General features: G+C 39.7%; 1 protein-coding gene across 1 annotated transcript in view; it reads right to left on the bottom strand.

Annotated features, from left to right (window-relative positions):
• The window catches only part of naaladl2 (N-acetylated alpha-linked acidic dipeptidase like 2), a 144,491-nt gene that overhangs the window by 57,860 nt on the left and 59,643 nt on the right, over positions 1-26,988 (bottom strand). The window contains exons 5-6 of the mRNA XM_030791983.1: positions 13,151-13,298; positions 2,008-2,096 (exon numbers count right to left, since the gene is read on the bottom strand). Of these exons, the coding sequence (XP_030647843.1) occupies positions 2,008-2,096; positions 13,151-13,298 (237 nt within the window). The remainder of the gene's footprint in view (positions 1-2,007; positions 2,097-13,150; positions 13,299-26,988) is intronic.

The following is a 26,988-nucleotide window of genomic DNA, read 5'->3' as shown; positions in this document are numbered from 1 at the left end:
CTTTACACATTGTGAGAGAGAAAATGAGATTAAACGCTTCCATTGCATCAGGGACTTACTTAAATCATCCTGAGAGTGTGCGGATGGTGGACAATAATTAAAAGTCCATTTTCTGAAGAGAAGTGACTTGCATTTGGACATTGTTTCAAGAAGGTACTTTGTCTCATAATGACAAAAAGCCCGTTTCAGCACTTGGATTCGGTTTAGTTTCAATGTATCAACCAAGTCCATCTCTCTGCATGTGTTAAAGAGTATTGCAGAGAGAATCTAGCCTTAATAATTAGGCCAGCATAATTTTTCTTTTTATCATACTAATCAATGGATGTTCAATTAGTTTACATAAATATGCTAAAGTAATATAAATTATAACTGCATTTTTTTTAGAACTACCAATAATTTAAAACTCCACTGCAAAAAAAAAAAACTTCCCTTTCATTTGATTTAACTTAAAAATGACTTACTTGACATCATTTACCATTAAAGCAAGTGATAAATTCTCTTCAAGCCAAGCCTAATCTGATTCCATTTCCATGTTAGCATTAGGCTCCTCAGCAAATGTCAATAGTTTCAAGAGGTCAGAGTACAGAATTAAAAAAAGCGAGGCTCTCTGTTTGAATACTGTCATAAATAATGGACATTAAACAGAAGTGACTACACTGAAAAAAAAAAAAAGTTTCATTTACCTGGAAAATATATATATATGGTCATTGGTTCCATGTGACTGAAATGTGTTCTTTAGACAAGAATTATCCCATTTTGTTCAGGGTGTATTTGTTTAAAAAAAAAAAGACACTATTTGTTCGAGTTAATTAAATGTAATGTTTTCACATTTAGTCAAACCAGAACTCATATAATTTCAGCACGTATATATGATAAGATTTTTAGTAATAAGAGATAAAGAGATAATAGTGATAATTAGTTTTAGTGAATAACATAATTTTCCAATTCTACATGACTCTTTGCATGTATCCAATATATTTTGTAGTTAGGTTTATGGGGCCAGTCACTGGTCAGTGTGAGTCACTATTGCAGTGACAGGGTGACAGTTCCCTACAGCTACCCATCTGTAAAGTCAGTCAATGGTGTCCATGTGGACATCTAACCAAACCAGGAGCACCGCAACCAGGAGAAGAACCTGGATCTCCATACTGGTGGGGTAGTATCTTTTCTGCCGTGCTTCCTGCTAGCTTGGTGCATGTGTTTACCCTAAATCTAGTTGTCACCCCCAAAACCAAAATCAGTTTGAATTTCTCTTATTTCCAGTGGAAGTTAACTTTAACCATTTCAGTGTCTCTCAGCATGATTGACAAAGGGATATTTTATTCTTGCCGAGATTAAACGTCCTGATCGAACCACACTCAGAGGAGAACATAAGTCGAATGTGGAAAAGTAAACAAAGTGTGTCTGAGTAAACATAATGGCCATTTTTTTTTTCAGTGTATTAAAAAGGAAGCAAGTGAGATGATTAAAAATGCTCTTAGACAAACATCATAACTAATGTGTTCTTATTTACACATTACTAATGCGAATTATTTTTACATTGTAAGTTTCGATTTAAAAATAAGCCACATAGCTGAGTCTGCTGTAGCTAAACAGTCTGTCATTCAATGAGTTTAACGACATAACCATGTTCTTTTGGAGGACTAGGTTAAGAGTATACAGGCGACAGGGGAGTTAATTAAACATCTGCTCTTGGTTTTTGAAAGACTGTTCATTTTTTTATTGTTGTGCTCTTCTATGAGAACATTTGTATTCCAGGTTTTCTTGTCCTCACAGGGAATTCAAGCCTGTTTTTCTGTAACGCAATGTACAATGCTGTAATAACGATTGAGTTTGTGAAACATTTTTCACTGGGCTTTCGTTTTTTGTTTAATGTGAAAAATTGCGTAGTTTTTTTTTTTTTTTTTCTAACGTCATCCTGTGTGTTATGTGTTTTTCATCTTGTGAAACAGTGAGTATGTGAATAGTGAGAAATGAAGGTGTGAACTGACTTGTATACTACTATACCTGGATTTGTTTTTCCTTTTAGATACCCGATGACATTAAACACTGTCTTATATGACGCTTGATTCCCAACAGTAAGCCTCACAATCTTTCTTTCTGCGAAACAAAAACACAGACACACACACACAAAATGTGATTAGACACTGTACTGAAAATTTTGTAACATTTTGTATCTGTCTGTACACAACCATACACAAATACAATGTAGAAAAACAAATTTCAGCTGGATACATATCTATATAATATAATATAATAAACCAAGAAAACAAACATCAGTATGGTTGTAAAAGGCAGGTCTATAGCCGTACCAGGCCTCAAAGTTCTGGGAACTGCTGCAGTAAGAGTCCTAGTTCTGAAATAGTGACTGTGCTATGAATGAGAGGTGTAGATGCTTGGCTTGACGGAACAATGAAAATCACCTCAAATCAGTTTGTCTATTTAATGAACAGTAACGATTAAGCAAAACGAACTGCAACGATTGAGCAAAACCTCAACTTTAGCTGCTAAAATGTAAGCTATTACAAAACACAAAACATCTGTAACCTGTAAGATGCCAACTTGAAATCAAATGTGTCCAATATGTCTTTACAGGTTGCAATGCAGTTAAGAGGCTGTTTTGGTGTCAAAACACAAATGTCCTGTTTAGGGATAGCCTTCGTTATAGCTACATTTTGTATGTGCATTATTACAGGACATTTTGACTAGCAAGTTTTTAATTTATCACTTATATATATATATATATATATATATATATATATATATACACACACACACATATAATATCCCTCTTTATGGAGGGATGCATGGAAAAGACAGAAAGAAAAGATGGTGATTTTGCCTAATCAGATAAGAGCATGCTGAAAAGGGAGTGCAGCATAATATAAAAGATGTAATAGTAGGTGGATGCAGTGATGAGTGAATGGACAGATTAAGGGATGCAGGAAAAGGAATGCAGAGGGTCAGAGGTGTGGAGAATATGGTGACAGACTAGAAAAGAGAAGATATAGGCTCTCATTCATTTTTAATACATCACGCTAATCTTTTTGCATTAGACAGCATCTTTCTAAGACATGCAATAACCATGTTCAGATACACAACTTGACACATGACTTCCCCCTCCCCCCCCCCCCCCCATAAAAAAAAACAAACATATTTCAACTTCCTGTTCTGACGGCCACATGCTGCTGACTCCCTAAAAATGAACGGTTTGGTAATGATTTTTTTTTTCCTCAAGGCATCTTACCAAAGCACCAACAGATTACATTTTATCTTCAAGTATTTCAGAGAAATCCCATTCTTTGGAGCGCAGTGAAAGCCTTTAATCTGGCTCAGCAGTTACACAGACTATAGGTTCAGATGATCAGACCCTGTAGTGCATGGAGCGCCTGTGTCCAAGAGCTCTTTGGATTTTTACACACAGTTTACACCGCAGTCTCAAAAGCAAGTTGACAGAGTTTCAGGTTTGATTTTCAAGGTGATACCGATAGCACGTTCATAAAAGCTGCAGAGGCAGCAGCTGAGACATTTCGCCTGTGGTCTGAATAGAGAACAATACCCTTTGTGTCTTTTCATGACTTCGTTATATAGCAAAGCTAGTGTACCAGCATACTCGTGTATAGGTTTATTTCACGCCGGCTTGTGTACTATGCGTGTTACAGTATGAAAACAATATGAAACTACAATGTGAAGATAACCTAACGTAGGAAAGCCTTGTACAACATGAAAGTCCAAGGAGAGAGAGACATGGAGAGACAGCGTGGAGAAACAAAGGGAGGGAAACAGAGAGGGGAAGAGACAAGCCACTGTTCTGTCAAAAGTAAGCCCAAGGTCAGTTATTTACTGCAACAAAAAAAAAAAAACAACAACAACAACAACAAAAAAAAAAACAACCCTCTTTCTACATATGTTCCAATAAGTTTCCAGTAGCTCTCTCTCAGTCGCTGAAACTTATGCCTAGCACAGGTCCCTTAGTGTGACTGTTTCAAACTTAACATGGAAGCCTACAAGGTAAGAATGTGGAGGGAAAAAACCCAAAACAAAACAGAAAACAATAACAAAACAACAATAACAAAAAAAGAACAGGCAGATGGAGAGAAGGGGAATACATCTTTTTTGTATTCTTGCAGAGCCTTGCCAATTACCAACCAAGGGGTCAGCAGAGCATGGGGAACAATGGTGAATAATGCCAATATGTCGGCAGATAAAAGTAAACCCAAAGTCCTCTGAGACTCAACACCTCACACATGCACACACACACGCACACACACACACACACACACACACACACACTCATCTTCCCTCTTCTCCCGCCAGCTCTTACAATGACATCGCTGGACTCAGGGGGCTGTGGCTTGTGTGAGTGTGTGTGTGTGTGTGTGTGTGTGTGTGCGTATTTGTGTGTGTGGGGGGTGGGGGGTGGGGGGGTGTTGTCGGAGAGTGTTTGAGACTCTCGCAGTTCAAACAGAGCGTTGGCGGCAAATGGGATGCAGGCTCTCGACAGGTTTAAAGGCGAAAAGGCAGAATTGAAAATTCCTTTTCAAGGGGAACACAGAGAAAGCTAGGCAGATGCTGTTGGCCTTAGGGGGTGTTCCGTACAGCTACACCAGCCTCTGTTTTTTTATTGGCTTGATGCGATGTGAATATCACAGAGAAATAAAGATGATCTTACCAAGTGAAGATGTAAAGTTATAGACAACAAACTCTGAGCTGATGGAGGAGCTGTGGATGCATGGTTCACTGATACACTCCGTTTTTGTTTTTTTTTTCCTTACATTTTATGAGTAATTTAATTCCTTTAGAAAAATGCAGTGGTCTTCTCCTAGCAAACAGAAATCCCATTTATCACTTTTGACAAGAGCCCAAATGACTTTGGGTAAAGAGTTCAAGATGTATATGCTGTTTTGGCAGTGTTTAAACACTAAGGCGTAGATTCAAGGCTTGGGCATGACATTTTTTTTTTTCTGTCACTTTACACGGAATATAATACAAAGTAAAGGACACTGAAAGGTAGGATTGAAAAAATGCAGTTGTGACATTGTAGAAAAACAGATGTGTTGACTAAGAACTAAGCTAATCTCTCTCTGAGAACACACTGATACATGTTTTGAGCAGCTGTACCAGACCATCATTCAGGTACATCTATAGCTTTCTTTTTATTTATTTATTATTTATTAATTTATTCTTTAGAGAGAGCAACCTAGCACTGGTTTTGCTTATTACTATCTTTAATAATGGATCATCCTAGGCAACGAAATCTGTTAAAGGAAGTTTTATGCATTCATACAGAATGCTGACAGATGATAAAAACATGATGAAACTTTAGATGATTTTTTTTTTTTTTAATTCAAAAAACAATTTGTTGTAACTATGCAAACCATTCATTGTACAAGACAACAATGTCTACATGCACCTAAAGCATTTATAGCTGAACACATGATGGAGAGTTAGAGTGCTTGTAGGGGAACACAGCATGGTGATTATAGCACTTATACCTGAACACATCATGGTAAATGTTAGCACTTATACCTGAACACATCATGGTAAATGATAGCACTTATACCTGAACACATCATGGTAAATGATAGTCCTTATACCTGAGCACATCATGGTAAATGATAGCACTTATACCTGAACAATTCATGGTAAATGATAGCACTTATACCTGAACACATCATTGAGACTTATGGTACTTGTAGCAGAACACATCGTGGAGACCTGTAATGACTATGCTTAAGGTCATTTTTCTTACAGAAATCTTTTAACAGGAGAGACTGGACAGCAATATGGTTTTCACGTCGCTCTTCAACATGATAAGACTCCAAAATCCATTTACAAATGAATCCTATAATTGCACTAATGGAAATATATAAAGAAATTTGTCAACGTTCTTACCCTGCTTATTGATAAACCTATCTTTTTTTTCTGGGTAATTAAATTAATTTTCTCTAATGGTCTAAATTATTTTTGGAGTGTGAAAAGCATGTGTGTGTGTGTGTGTGTGTGTGTTTGTTTGTGAACGAGAGAGAGAGAGAGAGAGAGAGAGAGAGAGAGAGAGACTTTCTACATAATGCAGTTTCATCTGGAAAGGAGGAACACACTGCAAATTAAACCGATACAGACTAAGATACCTGTTTGAGCCAATCAATACCATTATAATTAAAGGAGCGAGAGTGTTTCTATAAAGCCATTTCACATAGTTTTCTGCTAGCATGCTGTAATTGCACAGAAAATTTATTATACTTATGGCTTTCATCTGAGTGCTGCTGCTGCACCAGCAAAGTAGGGCCAATATGATGCCAAGGGACAATTCAATGAAAATACAAATTTGTTTGGGACTCTTTCCTCTCAAATGGATTTCTCTGCAGCAAATGAATACGGTATGAAATGGGCTGGCACACGAAATGACAAAAATAAATAAATAACATACATGAAGTTACCATAAAAATCCCATTCTACTGCATGTATGACATCACATTTGTATGATGATATGGCCAAATGTAATATATAACCTTTAATACATAATATGAGCATGTAATATCTAACCTGATGGAGAACAAAGGAACAACAAAACAGAGTGATCAGTATCATCAGTTAGGAAAGGAAAAATATATACTCTCGCTCTCTCTCTCTCTCTCTCTCTCACACACACACACACACACATACACACACACACACCATACACATGTAGCGGCCCCTTTTCCCCTCGATGGCCATGGTGCCCTTTTTGGCAAGGCAGGTTTTTGTGTTGTTTGTTGTTGTTGTTGTTGTTGTTGTTGTTATTGTTTTTTGCCTGCTCATGGCCCTTATGAAGAAGAATTTTAACAATTAATAATATGTAAACTATAAGTATGGCTGCCATCCATAAGCTGAAGGGTGAAGTTGCCGGTAGCCTTGGGTTTGTTACGTTATCTGTTTGCGTGTCCTCCTCTCTCTTTGAAAGAAGGGCCCATTAGCCAATAGAAATTAAGCACACAACCACCAGCTCATATGTGCCTGTGAATTTGAAGAAGCAGAAGTCAGTGACACAGGCAAACAGGAAGGTAAGTAATTTCTTGTTCTCCATAGTCGCCAGTTTAAATTAAAATCTGAACCGTTATTGTATCTGATGTGACACAACAAGTGAGCTATTTGTGCACCTCATACAGAGACAGCTACTCCGCGATGTTGAGAGATGGCAAGTTTAATTTGTGTTTCAAAGCAGTCAGGTTGTCTCTCACCTGGGGGGTATTCCAAAAAGCAGGTTTAGTGAAAAGTCAGAGTTAGTTAACTCAGAGTAAGTAGTAAACCTCCTAATTGAAGAGCCCTATGTTGTCATTCTCCCAGCAAAACAAAGCCATAGGGCTCTTCTATTAGGAAGTTTATTACTTACTCTGAGTTAACTAACTCAGAGTTTTCACTAAACCCGCTCTCTGGAATATCCCCCCGTTTGCTTGTTGTCACATTATATTCAGGCCTGTCGTATTACACTTCATCCAGAAATCGCTCAGCAGCATAGTAGCCAGTCTGCAATATAGTGGGTCTGATTCTGAAGGTCACATTTTAGGGTAGTTAGTTCTCTGATTGTTTTGCTAGTTTGGACAGCATGTGTTTAGTGATAAAATACATCCCATAACGTTGTTTTTGGAATATCTGTGAGCTTTTTTAGTCCATATATTTTCGCATTTTAGAGAAATAACAATTTCAAGAAACTAAGCACAAATAAGCATGTTGAATCATATGAAACAGCTTTTGCTTGTTAATGTAATATAGTTAGATTGTGTTTTCTTTCATACACTGTAAATTGCAGTAAAAATACAGACAACTTACAACAGTAATGTACTGTTTTTCCAAAAGAGTGCAAAAGTTTGAGTTCAAACTCAGACAGCTCAAGTTCAAAAGCATGAGTTCAAACTCGGACAGCTGGAGTTCAAAAACCCGAGTTTGAAAGCTCAAGTCCGATGATTCATGCAGTAGATGAGTCTATCCGAACTCGTAGCTCAGTTAGTGTTCGATGGTTCACGCAGTAGACGAGTCTATCCGAACTCGTAGCTCAGTTAGTGTTCGATGGTTCATGCAGTAGATGAGTCTATCCGAACTCGTAGCTCAGTTAGTGTTCGATGGTTCACGTAGTAGACGAATCTATCTGAACTCGTAGCTCAGTTAGCGTTCAATGGTTCATGCAGTAGATGAGTCTATCCGAACTCGTAGCTCAGTTAGTGTTCGATGGTTCATGCAGCAGTGCAGACAATTCTACCGAAAGATACCCGAAAACTTAACTCATGTTCTAGGTCATTCTGTCGATTCAGTGGATACACCATTCCAGTATCCCATAAGGTCTAGCCAGCAGATACAATATTTGACAATTCGGAAACAAGGAAGTAAGAGGCTGAAAGACACGCAGTCTCACTTTTGTGTGACAAAATAGAACCTTTTGTGTAGCTAATAAATGTGACGTATTGGTTTATGTTACCTGATTAAAATTTTGATATTAGAAACTTTTTTTTTTTTTTTAAGGATGTGCACATGATTGCATGATGTTAAACTAATGTGTTTTAGGCTATGCGCTTTAATTGATACATTGATTTATTTTACTATTTTGAAATTTAAATATAAAGGGAACATTAGCAAAGAAGAAATAAATAGCTTTACTGAAAAATATGCAAAGTTTCAGTAATTATTTTATCAGAATCGGTTCACTACAATGAATCGAACTGCCTACCACAACTTGCTAATTAATGCCACTGTTGCGGAGTAGCTTGCTACTGGTAGCGAAGCTACTAGCTTAGCTAAATTCTTCAGTAGCTTGACAAATTGGGTAATTGACTAATTTAATTTTAATTTCTCAGTATGATGTTACTGAACTTTTTGTTGGTTTCAAGAAGGGAGGATGAATGATGAAAAGTGCTGTTATAATCTGTACAGTAATGAACGGTTGAAAACAATTACGGTAGTGACACTGAAAAGACACAGTTGAAGTACCGATGACCAGAGCTGCCAGTATTTCACTGTAAATCTCACATTCTGCAGTATAGTGATATAATAACTTTTACAGTAATTAATTCTAGAAATAAATTACGGTAGCGACACTGTAAAAATGTAGTAAAACACTGGCAAGCACAGCTGTCAGTATATTACTACAAAACTCACAGTACAACTCAGTACTTTACTGCTGAAATAAATTATGGTAGTGACATTGTAAAAACATAGTATAGTACTGGTGACCACAGCTGCCAGTATTTCAATGTAGTTTTGCAAGAAAATATTTTACAGGTTAGTTCAATTTGCAGTTTACAGTTTTAATTCTGTCTATGTAGGAAGGCAGGCAGGGGGACAGGACAGAATGCATGGGGACAGGACTGAGTGCATGGGGACAGAATTGAATGCATGGGGACAGGACTGAGTTCATGGGGACAGGATTGAATGCATGGGGACAGGACCATGCACCCAGAGCCGGCCCACTGCAGAGATCTGGTGAGAGAGCTGAGACACCAGCAATGAGAGATTAGAGAGAGAGAGAGAGAGCTTTAGATAGGAAACCAGTAAGCACAAGATGAGAAACCAGAGCATGTTAGCTGAGAATACTAGCAAGCTGTAGATAAGAAACCAGTGAGTGTAATTTGCTATTAAGACTGTTACTTATTTTCTTGTTTTGTGTCTATTTCAATAATAAACTACAGCTAAAATGCATTATTTATTTATTTATTTATTTATTTATTTATGTATTTATTTAGATTTGTTTCATTATATATTACATATACAGTAAGGATACATAACTGAACAGCCTGACACATTCCCAGCCTCACCTAACTGATCTGGGACTGCTCTGTGCACAACAGTGCTTTCTGGTATGCATTCGTGTCTGCTTACAGCCCTAATAGACACTGACAGTACACAGCAATGTCCATGTCCACCAGCTGATCATGTCCTCTAACAGCCTGAGAGAAGTCTGCCACTGAGTAATCTTCAAATAATGACTGCAATAATACATTTTGATAAATGCCAAACTCTTCTAAGGTGTAACCATAAAGTATGATGTGGTTTGTTAGAAGATTCCATTTTACATTCTCTTTGAATATTGGTTGCTATAGTTCGGCAGTTTACGCTGTAGTTGGTGTTCTAACATCTTGATACATGTGCCCCTTATTAATTTTGAGTACCTGCCCCTATAAATGTCTCTGCAAGTCCCTGACACACACACACACACACACACAAATATATCTTTATATCATTGTCTCACAGTGTATCTGCATTACCAGCTGGTGATGAAGAGAGTATGAGGACCCAGGCTCTCGCACACACAGGCTGACGTATTCGCCAGCTCTCAAGGGCTAATGTCTGGTTTCCATGGCGAAACGAGGCCGTGCGCGCAATTAGAGAATGATGGAGCAATACAGTGAACCTTAATTGAAAGGGAATTAAAAGAGTGAGAGCGGGCAGATGGAAACAAATGATTTGAAATCTCTGGAGTGGTCAGTGCTCAACTCCAATCGATGAGGCGCAAATTACTAACTCTGGGTGGCTTTGGAGAGGTGGAGAGGTGCAGAGGTGGGGGGTGGGGGGTGGGGCATGTGGCCAGAGGAGGTCATGGTTGGGAGGATCATAAGCAGGCAGCGGAGAGGCCGGGACGCCTGGGACTGCCGTGCCCTGGTGGTGGGATCGATTCAGCGTGTGCTGCGGCTGCTGGTATTTTGGTCACATTGATTGTCGGACACTGCGGCCGGTGACAAACGACGGCGGGCAGTGAACCATTCAGTGATCTGGAGTCACGCGTACACACATACTTACACATGTACACACACGCACAAGCACACATAAACACACACGCGCACACACACACACACACACACACACACACACACACACACACACACAGTCACAGTCACACATGACTGATGCTGTAGATGCCTAAAGGAAGATCAGGTTTTAACCCCTTATACCTCTTTCCATTAAAGCGTGACAGCAGAGTTATGTTCTCTCTCAAAATGTATATATCATAAAATATGACAAAATATGCCTCCAAAACAGAGCTGGTAAGGAACAGTTAGATACGTTCAGAAACTTTTTTTTTTTTTCTGTAAGCCCTTCAATATTCAACTTTAGAGCTGTTCCTGGTTTTAAATTCCTTGAACAATTATCACACACACACACACACACACACACACAAACACACTCACACTCTTGACTGGCAGAAACCTTGCTGGTCACCCCCCTTCCCTTGACTTCTGGAGAAGTTCCAATAAAACACAATAAGAGATCCAAATCCTGGCTGCCTCGCACCTCATGATCACCCCAATAGCCAACGTGTTTAACTTCTTCATTGGAACTTTGGCAGGGGATTTGACTCAAAGCCCATTTCCCTTCGTTTTGTCGCAGGAGCCCAAATCCCTCTCTGTCTATCAAGGCGAGACGAGCGCACTTCGTCGGCGGGCTGGGTCTCAAGGGTGACGATGCAAAGATAAGAGGAGGATTTGCAGTCAATAGTAGGAATTAGAGCTTAATAACCACCATTAACACCCTGTTCAAGCCCTCTGCAGCGCCTCCAGGAGATGGCCCAGTCGAGCTAAGCACCGTGTACATCTTCATGTGTTCACTAAGGTGGGAATGAGTGTGTGTGTGTGTGTGTGTGTGTGTGTGTCCCCGCTCCATATGGAGGGAGAATACTTGACTCTGACACCTGTAAATGTGTGATAAACCTTACATGAAAAGATGGTGACAGAGATGTACTTACAGACTAATGATGCAACCAGACCAGATGGGTTTCTGTAGCTCAATTCACACACCAAGCTGCTTTTTGAGGACGCGAAACAAATAGAACAGGCTTTTTGCATGTGTGCACACGCGCACATGCGCACGCGCGTGCGTGTGTGTGTGTGATATAGGACATTGTGAATGGATCATAATCCAACAAAAAACAGCCTTCAAACTCACATGCTGATATACTGGCCAGACTGTTAGTTGGATGGAGTGGAAAAACAACCCTTTGGGACAAACCAGTCTTTTTTATGAATCTGCTAACAAAATAATCAATATGTACATTGCCAGATCACTGACGAATAATCTAGTCAATCAAGTCAAAGATGTTCTTCTGTCTCCCTTTGTGATGAATCGCCATGTGATTGGGGATAAAAGCAGAATTAGATCGTCGGAGGTAAGAGGCTGTTGTGCGCGTATGTGCTACGCACCACATACATTTATCATCTTCAGATTAAAAAACATCATCCCATTTGAGCGACGACCTTCCGCATCACCCAGACCGTTTAGATCCAATTACACCCCTTTCGTTGCCCTACTCGATCTGTCATCTTTATTGAGTTGGGGACACGTCTATGGAATCGGTGCCGACTAGATTCCTTGTTAAATCTGACCTCTTGGAAAGATCGCTAACGTGAAATGGTATAATGTGGTTGAGTGGCCATCCACTCATAGATTCAATTAAGTTCCTTCGAGAGTTCCCACAAGCCTGCATGATTGACATGCATAATGGCCTTAGACACACAGCTTTGACGAGGGGGAGTTGTAAGATCACGTGAAGGGGAACTCTGTAACTCACTCTTACGTAACGACGGACTCTGGGCCGTATCCTAGACACAGTATGTAAATCAGGACAAGCGTTTTAGCTGGCTGTGTACCCCCGCACAGGGAGATGGTTACTGTTCCCAGGAACCAGGCATTTACTATAAACATCAGTTGTTCTTTTATGTTATTTTGATTAGATGGGGGACCTGAACAGAAAACTCTCAGGTTCAAGAGTAGAGAGGTTTAATTTGAATAATCACTTAAGCCAACAAACACTTAAGCCAACATTTTTTTTTTTTTAATTCATGTTTTCTTGTAAGACAGGGAAAACCATGATATTACAACCACTGAAGGGTAAGGTTTTGACACCACTGTAAGCAAAAAAGAAGAGAAGTCAGAGGAGTGTTATTAGTCAGTGTGAGACCTGGTGCCTCCACCTTTTTCTCCTCTCATCATCACTGTCACACTTTGGTAACTGTCAACCACAACAAATATACCAAAAGCAGTAACACAGAGGTGGCAGAAGTCCTTTAACATAGTAGGATCGTGTCATACAATAGACTCTGCTTTTAAATAAAAAGGCAGTGACCCACATGTCCCTATTGAGACACTAAAAGCTTTTCTGGGATCATAAATATGGCAGTTGTGAGACTTACCTGAAGCCAAAGACATGACAAAAGGGATGCAGGGTCTCCCTTGCCCTGCGGCAGGGGCAGACAGCAGCTCTCGGGCTAAGGATGATGAAATTGGCTGCACCAACAAAGATGTAAGATTAGGGCGATGTTCCCTGTAATTTCCAGCTGTGTAGAATTAAAGGGAAGAGAGAGTGGGAGAGAGAGAGAGAGAAGGAGAGAGAGAGAGAGAGAGAGAGAGAAAGAGAGAGTTTTTAATTAACAAGAGACAAACAACTAGAAAACGAAAATCACACATCTATTCCACACAACCAGCGAGAGCTCGTCTTCAAATGAGCAGGAAGCAAGCATACTTCAGAGTAATCATCCAATGTCAAAGTCTAAATCCCATTGCTTTATTTGCTTTGATTGTGGCTGAAAACATCCTGCAAACACAGTCTGGAGACTCTTAATGCAGCAAGAGAGCAAACCAATTAACGCAATTAAAAGGCTTTGTTAATATCAATGCCACAGTTAAGCTCAAACATGCACAACTGTGGGGCGGACATGCATTTGTCAAAATGACGGCAATAGAGAGAGAGTGTGTGTGTGTGTGTGTGTGTGTGTGTGTGTGTGTGTGTGTGTGCGTGTGTGTGTGTGTGTTCTTCAGGGCATGCCTGGACATGTCTGGCAAGAGTAACGGAATGCTGCAGGGGATTGGGATGGCTAAAATCCGGAGGAAATCAGACAGAGGAAGGGATTGGAGATCCATGAAAGGGTCAATTCAACTCATCAGGGACATATACCAGCCTCCCTCTGCTCCTGGGATCAAGGCTCTTCCCTTCCCCGATCCCGTCTCATGGCCACTGTGCTAATAGGCAGGCGGATTTTAAGTTTGAGCTAATGGCGTCCATCGTCCCCCGGTGGGGATTTGCATGGGAGCAATGCTCCATTGATTTAGCCTCATTAAATCGGAGGGGGAAAGAGAGTGTCTAATCCCGCTTTAGGAACTCATTTATTTAGAAGGGGTTCAATTGTCTACTGTTCCAACAATGAGATATGCAAAGTCCAACACCAGTAACATCCAGGTCTCACTGCCTGCTTCACGTTCTGTAATCTGTAAAAGGTAATGTTAGAAGATAAGAGGATGATTTGAAGAAAAATCACTGAGACAAATGGTTGCACGAAACAGGGTCTATTTCAGCAAGGAAGGGATTCAACAAGAAATATATACATGTAAATATATGTAAAGAGTACCATTTTGGAAAATAATTCTGCCCGAGTGACGTGCTGTTTGTTTTTTTATTTCTTTATCTCAAGCAGCACATAACCCGGGCAGAACTGTTTTCCGGAACGGAACTCTTTTTAAAGAGTACTGCCACAGATAGAATTACCTGTGTAGTGCCCAGGATGTGTAAATAATAGTGCCTCGAAAAAGAAATATCTGCATCCAAGATGGCCTGTGGTAAGAAACTTCTCTGCTCTTCATTGTGTGTGTGTGTGTGTGTGTGTGTGTGTGTGTGTGTGTGCGCGTGTGTGTGTGTGTGTGTGCGCGTGTGTGTGTGTGTGTGTGTGAGAGAGAGAGAGAGAGAGAGAGAGAAAAGGAGGCGTTATTCTATTCAAATCCTCAGAGACATGACTAAAACACTCTGCTCTTTCTGAATCACTAATCGGTCATTCAGGAGTATACTACTATTTCAACGGACTTGGAAAATGTAAACAAGTCCACAGCAAACAGCCTTATCTTTCATACTCCAATTAGTTCTGCCTCTCGCACAGTGAAAAACAAACACTTCAGCTATAAAAAAACAAGCTCTCTGAAACATTTTAACCAGTAACAGTAACAGCACTAGTAAAGGCAGGGTTTTTGTCCTTCCAAAAATCAATACATTTAACTTAAAAGTCAATATGAGGTTTTGTTTGTAGTCACACAGTAACTCTAGAGACTCAATCCTTTCAGGTCAGGAGGTTTATGTTGTGATCTGTAAAGCAGAGCTGCACCAAAAGAATATGGAAATAAACTTTCCAACCTCCGACTGGTTTCCCTCACTTCTCTCTCCACTTTATTGCCTCGTCGAGGGAGAGTAGCGTGTGGTAGCAGCCGGAAACCAATCTCTTTGCGAAAAAGATTCATGTTACCAGTGAAATATGTATACAATATCAGCCCACTTCTTCTCCAGTTGACAGACATGCTCGGCATTCAGCAGTTAGTCAAACCATGGTGTGCTAATCTGTCTAAATCTGTGTTAACCCATTTGTTTTCTGTGTACTGGCTCTCTGGAGGAGGTGGCACTGTGTAGGTAAGGACACAGTACAACAATAAGATATTTAGCAGGCACTACATATCATGTCATTGACAAAAGAATTACCATATTTCTGTTCATTTTTGTTTGTGTGTGTGTGTGTGTGTGAGAGAGAGAGAGAGAGAGAGAGAGGGAGGGAGAGAAAGGGAGGGAGGGAGGGAGAGACAGAAAGATAGTGAATTGGATAATTGATATGTTCACCATCATGTATTTTACACATCTCTTCAATGCACATATGTGGTCATAGTGCATTTCAAACAGTGGGAACACAGCAACTTCTACCAACGACTCAAACATTAATGTGTTGGTCAACACCTAGATAATTGCTTTCACTGTACAGATGTCCATGTGTGAGATTAATTGACCACCTGTGAACTGAAAAGTTCAATAACAATGCATTCATCTGTTAAAGTAGAAGCAAAAGCCAAGGTCAAAAGACCAAGATCATTAACTACTGTCATCAACAGGCGTGCACACACACACATGCACACATGCACACACACACACACACACACACACACACACACACATACACACACAAACAACCACAAGCAAAAAGACAGCTTTAAAACACATACACACACACACACACACAATGATAATGCACTTCTTTCCCTGAAAATAGGTTTTCTTCAACAAAGACCACATGCTTAGAGCAGAAATAGCAGTCACATTGTGCCCACACTTGTTGGCTGTGTTGTGCTCTTTGAAGAAGAAGGTCTGCGTGAAAAGGACGAGATGAAAGTGTGAACGGTGACACTCCGCATGCACGGAGGACAAAGATGTATGTGATGCATATGGCACAGCCGTATGTGCTACTGTGACTGCACACACACACACACACACACACACACACACACACACACACACACACACACTCACATACACACACACACACGCGCACACTCTCTCTCACACACACACACACACACACACACACACACACACACACACACACACACACACTCACATACACTCACATACACACACACACACACACACACGTACATGTCATGCTAGGAGATTGTAAGCCATTTCATCTCCACTCGTTGGACGCCTGTGCCGGGGAAGTTCATTAGTGGTAAGATCAATACAGAGAGGTCGCTGATGACGCTGATCTTAGTTCCTCCCCTCAGGGGAGTGATGATGAAAATGCAAACAGAAAAGATGAAGTGCAGCTATCTACTTACACGTGTGTTCGGCTTAGACCAGTAGGTTTGGCTCGTTTCATGTTTACACGCTTGCTACGTGTTTATGTGACTTATGAATGTGTACAATCGCTATGCAGAGTTCCGCAGTTATATATGTTAGTAACCTTGACCACATGTCAATCTCTCTCATGTCATCATGTGTGTTGACACTAAGCATGCTAGAATGCTTCTACAGAACCAACTAGAACCAGCATTGTGAGGACACAGCTTGACAAACACTAATTTCATACAAGACTTCTAAAATACTCTAAGTGTATCACACTTTACAATATTCATGTCTGAGGGACTGGTTTCACGATCTGATTAAGGCAAATTGATTTAAAAATACACATCCTTTAAAGAGAGGTGATTCATTTCCATAAAAACAATGTTATTTGCCATTATGCAAATTATTCAGTAGACATCCTTTGATATCAAGTGTTTGTCTGTGTTTCTTTCTTCTTCTTCTTCTTCTTCTTCTTTTTTTATACCATGCAGCCTTTCTCAAACACTCTTTCATGTGTTAAAATCTATGAAAATTAAGGCCAAGCATCCTTGAGTTTGTTCTTCTCTAAAGCTTAATTTACAAACTTAAGTAATGTGATATCTTACAACTAACACTTAAAAGGAGAATTTCAGTATCATGACTTTATTTTATCATACAATATTTGTCCTCCAACCACTAGGCTAATGCATCAAACACTCTCAGAGGTCTGCTTTTCCCGTTTCCCTCCACTCTCGTTTCTCTCTGACTTCTCTTGTGAGACGACAATAAAATGTCTCTCTCTTGTCTGAAGCACAGACGGCTTTCAAGGCTTTAACAGAATTTGTTCTGTAAATGAAATGATTGTTGGAAAAAAAAATGCAACTGATATTGAAAAGCCTTTGAATACAGAAACATGATCAGCTCTCACAATGAGACTTGTTTGTTGACAGTGAAAGAACACTTGTGACACGTGACGGATTCTTAGAGATGATAAAAAATGCTGGTTTTAACCAGCTTTCAGCCTCAGACATTATTTTCGATGCTCTGCCCACACCACAGTTGGTCATCTTTCTTCTGTGGATGTAATACTGAATATCTTCCCATTGGCTCAATGCAACATCCAAGCAACCAATACCAACACAATGTTCAACTGGGGTGAAGGGTGTACGAAAGATGAAACGCCTCTTTGTTTTATTTTAAACGGTGAGAGGTTCACAGTACAACAGTCCCCAGAACCTGGCCACAAAACTGTGGAATCAAACACCATCAGTCAGCCTAATCTATAATGAAAACACTGTTTTGACAGAGTAAAAATGTGTAGTAACTGCCTCCAGTTTGGACAGACAACAAATCTGTTCTGTGAAGGCTGGATTAAAAAATAAAAAAAAAGAGAAAAAAGAAAACACTCCCTGCTATGAAGATTAGAATCCGTATTACACGCTGCGCTCTTAAAAATCCAATAAAATGGAGTAGAATCTATTGTGTAATGTCTGTTTTTAAATGGACAGCACACCCATTTATATAGTACATCTCACATTGTCCCAATAGCCACCATTTCATCAAACCTGACTGAAAGGATATGCCCAAAGAGTACAGTTTTATTCAGTGTGTATATTCAGTGTGTTAAAATAAATAAATAAATAAAGACATACAGACATAATGAATAATGACAAGAATAGAAAAGGCCCTGTTGGGGCTTAAAGGCCTCCATAGCAACAAAACAACAACAACAACAACAACAACAACAACAACAATGAAATGGTGGATTACAGCAAAAGAATGAGTGCACAGTACAGCTGTGGCATTGATCTAATAACAGACAAAACGATCTTGTGCGCCAAATCATTTTTTAAGGCTGAGATCCATTCTTACACGCTGTGAAATTTTGAGTTTTGAAACATAATAAAAAAGCACTAAAGAACTAAACCCAGTTGTACATAGTTGGTCTTAAAATGTATAATGTTGAGCATTTGAAAAGGCTGTGACACACGTGCTATGGTTAAAATGGAGGAGGAGGTTTTGTTGTTGGAGAAAAGCCAGTGAGGTGGGATCACAGTAAGATATGGCCAATAAAAACTCTCTCTGCTTGTCAGAGAGATCTGGGGAGACTGTATGTGTGTGACCGGAGACTTTACTAAAGACAGTGAAGTACAGAACTCAGACTAGGGTCACAGGCTGCCAGGAATCTTGGACTCAGGCAGAAGAGACAGACAGGAACACGACAACAGGTACAAGAAATCAAGACAAGGAGTTAACTGGAAAGCTAAGCCGTACAAACTGGAACGAGACATGTGTCTGAGAATAGGCTCAGCTTTTTAACCTTACCACACAGAATAATGCTCAGTAATACACTTGGCAAAGGCAGGACTTCACAAAGAAAAGATCAAAGGCAAGAGTAATGACACAAACAGAAACCCAGGTCAAACAAAACTGAAACAGGTGAAACGAATGATTGAATAATCAGTTAATCAGACCAGTGATCAGCAGATCAGCGATGCTGAATGCTGATTGGTGGAGCCAGGGGGAGAGCAATGAGGTTGTTACCCGGCTGTAACTAAACCTTTGAGTTATTGTAACAGTGTGAAATCATATAGCTCTAGTAATAACAGTTAAGCTTTGCGTGACATGCAGAAATAGTTCAGATGCAATGACTGCACTGTAAACAATGCAAAATGAACACATTAAAGATTTAGGGTTTGAAAATTAAATGTTTTTTTTGTTTGTTTGTTTGTTTGTTTGTTTGTTTGTTTTTTTCCCCCAATGATTTCAAGAGGAATGTGAACCGTTTATATACTAATGGGTCATAATTATATTTTCATGACCATACTCATCATATTGAAATGGAGTTTCTGAGTTAACATATGTTAACACAGTTACCACAGAATCTCGCGTATTCACAAGAGAACAGTTTGATATTATATTTATTTCTGATAAAGACAACAAACATATTGCAATTGCACATCAGTTCATTTCCTCTGTTAAATCCAATCACAGATTCACACAACCTGTGGAACAGTTTGCTGTGAAACATGATTAGGACCATAGATAAATGAGTTGACGGGGGATTCGGTGTGAGAGATGCAGTGGCTTCCGTTTCCAGTGCTCCTCGTGCTTTGAGGAGACATGAAGGGGAAACTGAGGGCTGGCATTACACGTTCTGTGTCACGCGAGTGAAATTTTTGTGCCTCCAACTGTCTTTAAACACCTCACCCCTCCACCCGCACCACCTTAATGACTGTTCACAGTGAGAAATAGAGAGAGACACTCCAACGACTGCCTGCTTAAGACAGAGGGTGGAATACATTGCTGTTCAGAGAGTGATCAAAGCTTAGCAAAAAGGGCCTTCGCGTTTGGAAATGAATAGGAACAGTTGCAGTGGATTGGAATTTTGCGAGCGGGAACGGCAGAAATACTGCATGAAATTAGATCTTGACCATATCATGGATGACCAGAATATCCAAGGCTTTTGGTCTCTAAAGAGAGAAAGACCATTCAGCTGTACACTACCTCTGACAATGCCTAATTCTACTACTGAGTCCAATGACCTTACTCCGTTTCTCTAGACCTGATTGACAAGACAAGGCTGTAGAGAGCTGTTTGACACAAATTAGATGGAGCTGGAAAAGAAGGGTTACATAGAGGATTAATGAACAGTGACAAGAACACAATGTGGTCTATTGGGTTTTCAAGGTCTCCATAACTTAAAAGAAAAAAAAGAAGAAGAAAGAGCAGAAACATATATGCAGCATATGGCTATGGCATTGATCCAAAGTTCCAGATAAAACTCCTATTCAAAGCCTGGAGTTTGGACACTTCTTTTTCTTTGTGCAATGAAACAAAGCAACAAAAGAAGAATATATGATACAATGCCACAAATTGTGCAGAGTAGCTAAGAATTTGACCTATTGTGGTAGGAACAGGGGGAAAAAAAAAAAAAAAAAAGCCTTCATCCTGTAGGAGTCTTGTTCTATAGGTCTTATGGAAATCTGGAACACTACACATATGATGGTATTTTCCCTGAAATAGAAAAAAAAAGTACTGTTTCTCTCTGAATGTACAGTGCGGGGATAGAACGCACAGAACATTGGCTGCCCTATTCAGCTGCTGGAGAATGCTTATTTAGAAAGCATTAAATTAATGTGACCACTTTGAGCTTTCAAACTGATATCAATTCTTAACCCGGTCCTGCACAAGTCTGCCGCCAGTTGGACAGAAATCACATCACCAAAGCTGTTCCCTTTTGTAAGAAACAGATTTACTCTACTCCAACTTGTTTCTTGGGTCTAACAGCAGAGACTTTAAAACAGTTTTATTTGTGATGAATACACATAAGGGAAATCATTAGTGTTTCCGAACACGGACGGATACCCTTTGATGCATTTCCCAGCTAACTGTGATCAAATCTGAACCACAGAGCGGACTGGGCTTGGCTATTAGCGCTGGGTTTATGTGCTGTCTGTAAGAATGAATCAGAATAGACAAGGAGCATGATTATCGAGTATACTACAAACTTCATTTTGCCTAATTATGCACGACCATGTCTTGTAAAGTGCATTGACTAGATTGTCACTATTTAATAATCTAATAAAATGGAGTGAAACTGTACGTGGATTAATCTTCATTCTGAGTCTGTAATATCGATATGCAGTTATAGACTTGTGCCCATTTTCAGTCGTCTCAGATTAAGGGAATTAGACACCTCAGACATTTGACCAATACAAAAACGGCAGTGTTTTGACCAAAAGGGTCTGGAGTGACTGAAAATTGGCCAGCTCTCCCTTGACATTTCTTGTGGCATCGAAAAGCAGTCTCAAATTGCATTGTATTTTAATTGACCTGTATTGTGTTTTAATGCGTGTTTTGCTGTAGTTTCACCAGACCTGAGGCACAGAAAGTTCCTGTCTGATGATGATTGCATTTTAATGATTGCTTAATGACCCCCCCCCCCTCATGTATACACTGTTAGGAACAATAGAGGAACCAAAGACCAAATGGTTGACTTCATTAAATAAGTCCCTAAGTAACAGAGTCTGTCATGGAAAATAGTACAGGTTATTTCCTGCATCCTTAAAGCAAGCTGGATGCAGTTAAGAGTGTATCTGTATTCATCTTCAAAAAGACATTATGCAGATACAGTGATGGTGATAGAATCTCATACTTTTAGCACGTCTGGTTAATTTCGCATCAGATTTTGTCTCGGGAATATGTTTAAAAAAAAAAAAAAAAAAAGGTCTTCTTGCAATTCAGTGAAGAAGAGAAGGGGGGAAAAGGAAAGAAAAAGAAAGAAAAGCGAAAGAAACAAAAGATAAATCTGTTTTGTTTCAAGAAGCAGGAGTCGATAAAGTAATACACCTAAATGATTTCTGAGAACTGACATGAAATGCCTACCCTTTTTTTTTTTTTTTCCGAAGTTTGCCGCATGTAATTGCTGACTCAGGTAAAGAATCGATAAAAAGTGCACAATTAAGGTGATTAATTATAGGACAATGAAGGCCCAGAGGTCTGAAGAGGAGCTGATGGCAACTTTCCACATACTAATCCACATTCTTTCTATTCAGACACACAGGATTCATTTAAACTTAGGTCACTCAGTGCATACAATTAGCATAGATTGTCTCTTTGTCTGGATGGAAATCCTATTGCAGATTCACCAACACTGAATTAAATTGAGAAATTATGTAATTACTTATTCAAAGTAGGTTTGAAACTCTCCACAAAAGTGCTGCTATAAGTATTAGACACAGACACTGTTCATTAAAACAGAGAAACTGACTAATCAGAGAGACTGGGAGCTGACCCTGTATCTGAGGCAGTGACCAGGACAGTGTGGAGTAGAGTACAGAGAGATATAAGGAAGAATACATGCAAAGAATGACTCTGATGAGTCTCAAGCAGTCCAACAGCACATATGCATGTATGATTTATGTTTGATATGAACTCAAAAAACAAAAGAGAACAAATAAAATAGCTTTCGAATGTCAGTGAGAACAAAGGAACGCAAGTGAGGTCACAATTATTCATCAAATAAAAGGCAATTAACAATAAAGACACCCATGACGGAGTTTATCAGTTTGCCCAAAGTCTGTTGCTATGGCTCAATCACAACACTTATCATCAGCAAAAACCCAGCTGAGATGAAGCTTAATGCTGCTTTTCAGATAGCACCTGGAGACCAGACTATCACAGGGCTATGCAACCTAAAGAGACCCTGGGGTCCTTATCTCTTCCGTCAGAACTATACAGACATAGATACACACACATCAACACAAACACAGACACACACACATCAACACAAACACAGATACACACACATCAACACAAACACAGACACACACACATCAACACAAACACAGACACACACACACACACACACACACACACACACACACACACACAGAAATATACAGAGCTGATGGGAAGATGGAATGGAGATAGAGGGGGTCCATTTCTGTCTAACCCTTTCCATCAGCCCACTCCACACAGGGCTTTCTTCATTAGACTCTGTCTGCCAGCCAAGGGCCACGTGTAAATCCTGCCTCTGCCCCACCCCCGCCCCCCCCCGTCCACCATCTCCAGCACAGCTCATGCTAACAGAGAAATGGATTTAGGACCAGAGGGGCTCGCAAGAGAGGGAGAGAGGAGACCAAACAGTAAATTCTCCACTGGTTAAAAATTATTCCCTATTTGCAGGGGCTAAACTGTGGCCATGTCTCTCAGGAAATATAGCAGCGCCAAAGGGCCTGAGGGGGGTATGGGGGGCCAGTGTTAGCAGGGGAGGGCGGCAAGACAACAGCTCGACTGGCCCCAGACTGGATAAAGGTAAATAACATAAGAAATAAGAAGCAGAGTAAATACAGACTTGGCTTTTTGCTCTTTTAGACCATAAATCTGTAGGGAATGGCCTACAGAGAGGCACGGAGCTCAAACATTTTGATGTATGTGGGTGAATGCAACAGTGGAAGGTTATGTGTGAGTCTCAACAGTGTGTGCTACAGCAAGAGATTTAATCTCACATTTCACAGTGGACAGGTACATACCCTATTAATGTGTTAAATGTGACCACAGAGCTTTGAGGGGCAGTGTGATGGGCTTTTTTTTTTTTTTTTACATTTAAAGGTATGTAAATGTGATCTGTGTGTGTGTGTGTGTGTGTGTGTGTGAGAGAGTGTGTTAGCATGTTGACTATGCCCTGTGCTGAATAACCAATGCCCTATGCTATTTTCAGACTCTGCATTTTAATGACAAGGTTTTCATCTGCAGAAGCTCAGAGGGCAATGAGGGTCAACATAGAACTATTTTGAAGGGAGACACATTCACGGCGGGGAGGATTGGGGGGGGGGGGGGGTAGAGGAATAAGGGGCATTGGTTCTCTGGGAAACAGCAAACAGCATAGACCTTTCAATGATACAAGAACATATTTCAGCCAGCAAACAGGGTGGACAGTCGTGACCTTCTGGGGAAGGGGGGGACTCCTTTAAGACCCTCTGCCAGTTTTTCTGCTCATTAAATGCAGCCCTAGAGACCAGCATGTGTCAAGAAATCCAGATTTCTTCAGTTTGTCACTGTTTGTGCAATTTTTTAATATGCAATGATAACATGCTTGACTGAAACGGAACATTTCCTTAGACGTGAATAATTCTCACCAGGGACCTTTTTGTGATGTTTGAGATATTCTGCTAAACAGCATAGATATATTATAGCTTTTTTTATATACTTTTATATAAATATATATATATATATATATATATATATATATATATATATATATATATATATAATATATACTTTTTTTTTTTTTACTTTTACTTTTTTTAAGGTATCTGTGAAAATACCTTAAACCTTTAAGGAAGAAACCTTTGAGGAGAAAAAAACTCCTTAGGGTGTCTTCTGACCCTTTGTAAATTCAAATCTCGTTAAATATATCCCATTTATTTCATACATTAACAGTAACGACTTAGTACAAATATTTTTTAATGCGACGCAGGCGGTAGATTTTCTTTTGAAGTAGTGTACACGTGTGCAGTGGCTGATAGCCCGTGTAATTTAACTTGTCTTCCCCACCACATACTTCACTGCACTGTTATCAAACCCTAGCTACATATGAGTAATACACAGCCTCATTTATTGACCATGGGCGGTCTGTGTTCTATCCAGAGCGTGAAACACATTTCTGCTTTATTTGCATGTCTATTAGCTGGAACACCAATCGCACAATGATCATAGTAGAAAGGACAATTTTCACCCTGAACGCATTACACATGTTAATTCGTTAAGAGTTCTGAGGCGGCGTGAACTCTTGTCAAATTCCAAACCAGTGAGCTCTCATCGGAGTTACTGACAATATACTCTGCAATGCTGAAATGGACACAAAGAAAATCACAGCGGAGCAAGTGGTGTTGGGCGATGTTAAGCTCTATATGTGTATTTCACCCTCTAACCTCAAAATGAGAGGGTGGATGAAATAAAATGCACAAACACCTAATTTCAAAGACAGCTGATATTTTACTCCCCTCAAGTCTTCAATAAGGTCTGTTGGCATGAAAAATTGTAACGCTCCAACTGTCTATGCAAATTAGCTGCCGTGAAAAATGATCAACAGGTGAGAGATTTTTTTTTTTTTTTATCCTGCGAGGAAAAGTAAACAAGTCAAGCGTAAGGAGAGATAATGACAGAATAATAAAGGTAACCTACAGTTCAAACGCAGACGATAAGGACGAAATGCTCTACATAAGAAGAACTCTTCAATACCAAACAAAAGAATACACGGTAGTGAAATGGGACACATTTAACCACACTGCTGTAAATCACATGCCAAAATGCATCATAAACATATTACAGGTGTATCACAGATCTGTTGCCACTCACAAAATTGTTTGAACCGTAAAAGAAATATACAGCTCAGACACGGTTCCCCTATGTGTATAAGAGACAAGAATGAATCAACGGACTAATGCGTAAAGAAATGGTGATAACCTCAACTCAAACAGTCAGGCATGCCTCAAAAGACAGGTCAAGAATCTATTCATCAAAAATGCAATTAGGTCATTTGAGGGCAAGCAACCACCACTAAGAAAAAAAAAAGCAAACACCAAAAGAAAAAAAAAAGAGAGAAGAAAAGAAAAAGATAGGAAGTTTTCTGAATTTCTATCCGCTCACTGGTAAATTACACCCATCAAACAAAGATCCATAGAAAATGTCTTAGAAGGACCTTATTGGGATGTCCCTTGGCTGGTGTAGTGGAAGGGAAAAAAGCGATGGGATGAGAATAAGAGGGAACAGAGGAAGCCTGCAGAGAGTGAGAATGGGAGGGAGGGGAGGAGACACCGTATGATGACTGTGAATAACTTGGTGGAGGACATCTGCCTCCCTGATAGCAAAGGTAGGCATTTGTTCATTAAATGTCTCAACCCTGTTTCCGTAGCCGCCGCATGTTTAAATAAATATGCAAATGACCACATTTCAATTCAAAGGTTTCTTTTGACTTCGACGGGGTTTTGAAATAACCTAGAGGGACACAATTCTCTTATGTGCGAGCAGACCAACCTGTCAGGGACTTGAAATTAACATGTAAAAATTGTTTGAAGTTTTGGCCCGGTACTCCCTGCTATCTCTCTCTTTTTCTTCTGTCTGATACATCGAGAAGAAGTGTATGGGAAAGCACTTTTTTTGCTTTTAAGGTTACTACAATTATGCAATCAGACACCCCCCCATACCAGCCCTAAAAACAGCAGTGAACTAATAACAAAAACATTGTTTTGACGTGAATGGATTTCTTTATGACCTGAAGCTTCCATTGACTCATTAACCAACCAGGAACAAGGAATTTGTCCAAAACAAACAAAGCAAATAAAAAAACAGCACCTAAATAAAAAGGAATAAATGTGGAAACACATTTTTTTTCCAGAGGCCAAACTTCATCACAGAGAACACACACACACACACACACACACACACACACACAGCGTAAGCGGGAAGGGGGGGAGGTCATCTAAATCTTTGGTTTGTTTAATCTTTCAGTTTTGTTCCTTTTGTTCCAAAGGGAGAGACACAGTGATGTTGGCAGTGTGGCCCTGGTGTGTTATCTTGGTTTCTCTCTTTAGTTCAGCAGGCAAATATTTCCACCGAAATTCATTTTACTGCACAACTCAATCCTTGCTTTAGAGCCAGAAATAAAGACATTAAAAAAAACAAAAAACAAAACAAAAAAAACCCAGCGATAATAAAGAGGGAAAACATGCTAAAAAACCCAAGGATAGATGTTTAGTTAAACAGGGTAACACCTTTACGTTTCTACAATAATATATCACTCCAGTACAACAAAACAAACAAGACTGTAGTCATACATTTATCGTAGAACACTCCATGTTTTTTAAACAGTAGTAGATGTATGCTTAGCTGAC

This window comes from Chanos chanos, chromosome 14, assembly GCF_902362185.1.
Source record: "Chanos chanos chromosome 14, fChaCha1.1, whole genome shotgun sequence".
In the NCBI taxonomy this organism is placed as follows: Eukaryota; Metazoa; Chordata; class Actinopteri; order Gonorynchiformes; family Chanidae; genus Chanos; species Chanos chanos.
The sequence above is the reverse complement of the archived record's forward strand: the minus strand, read 5'-3'. Positions and strand labels throughout refer to the sequence as shown.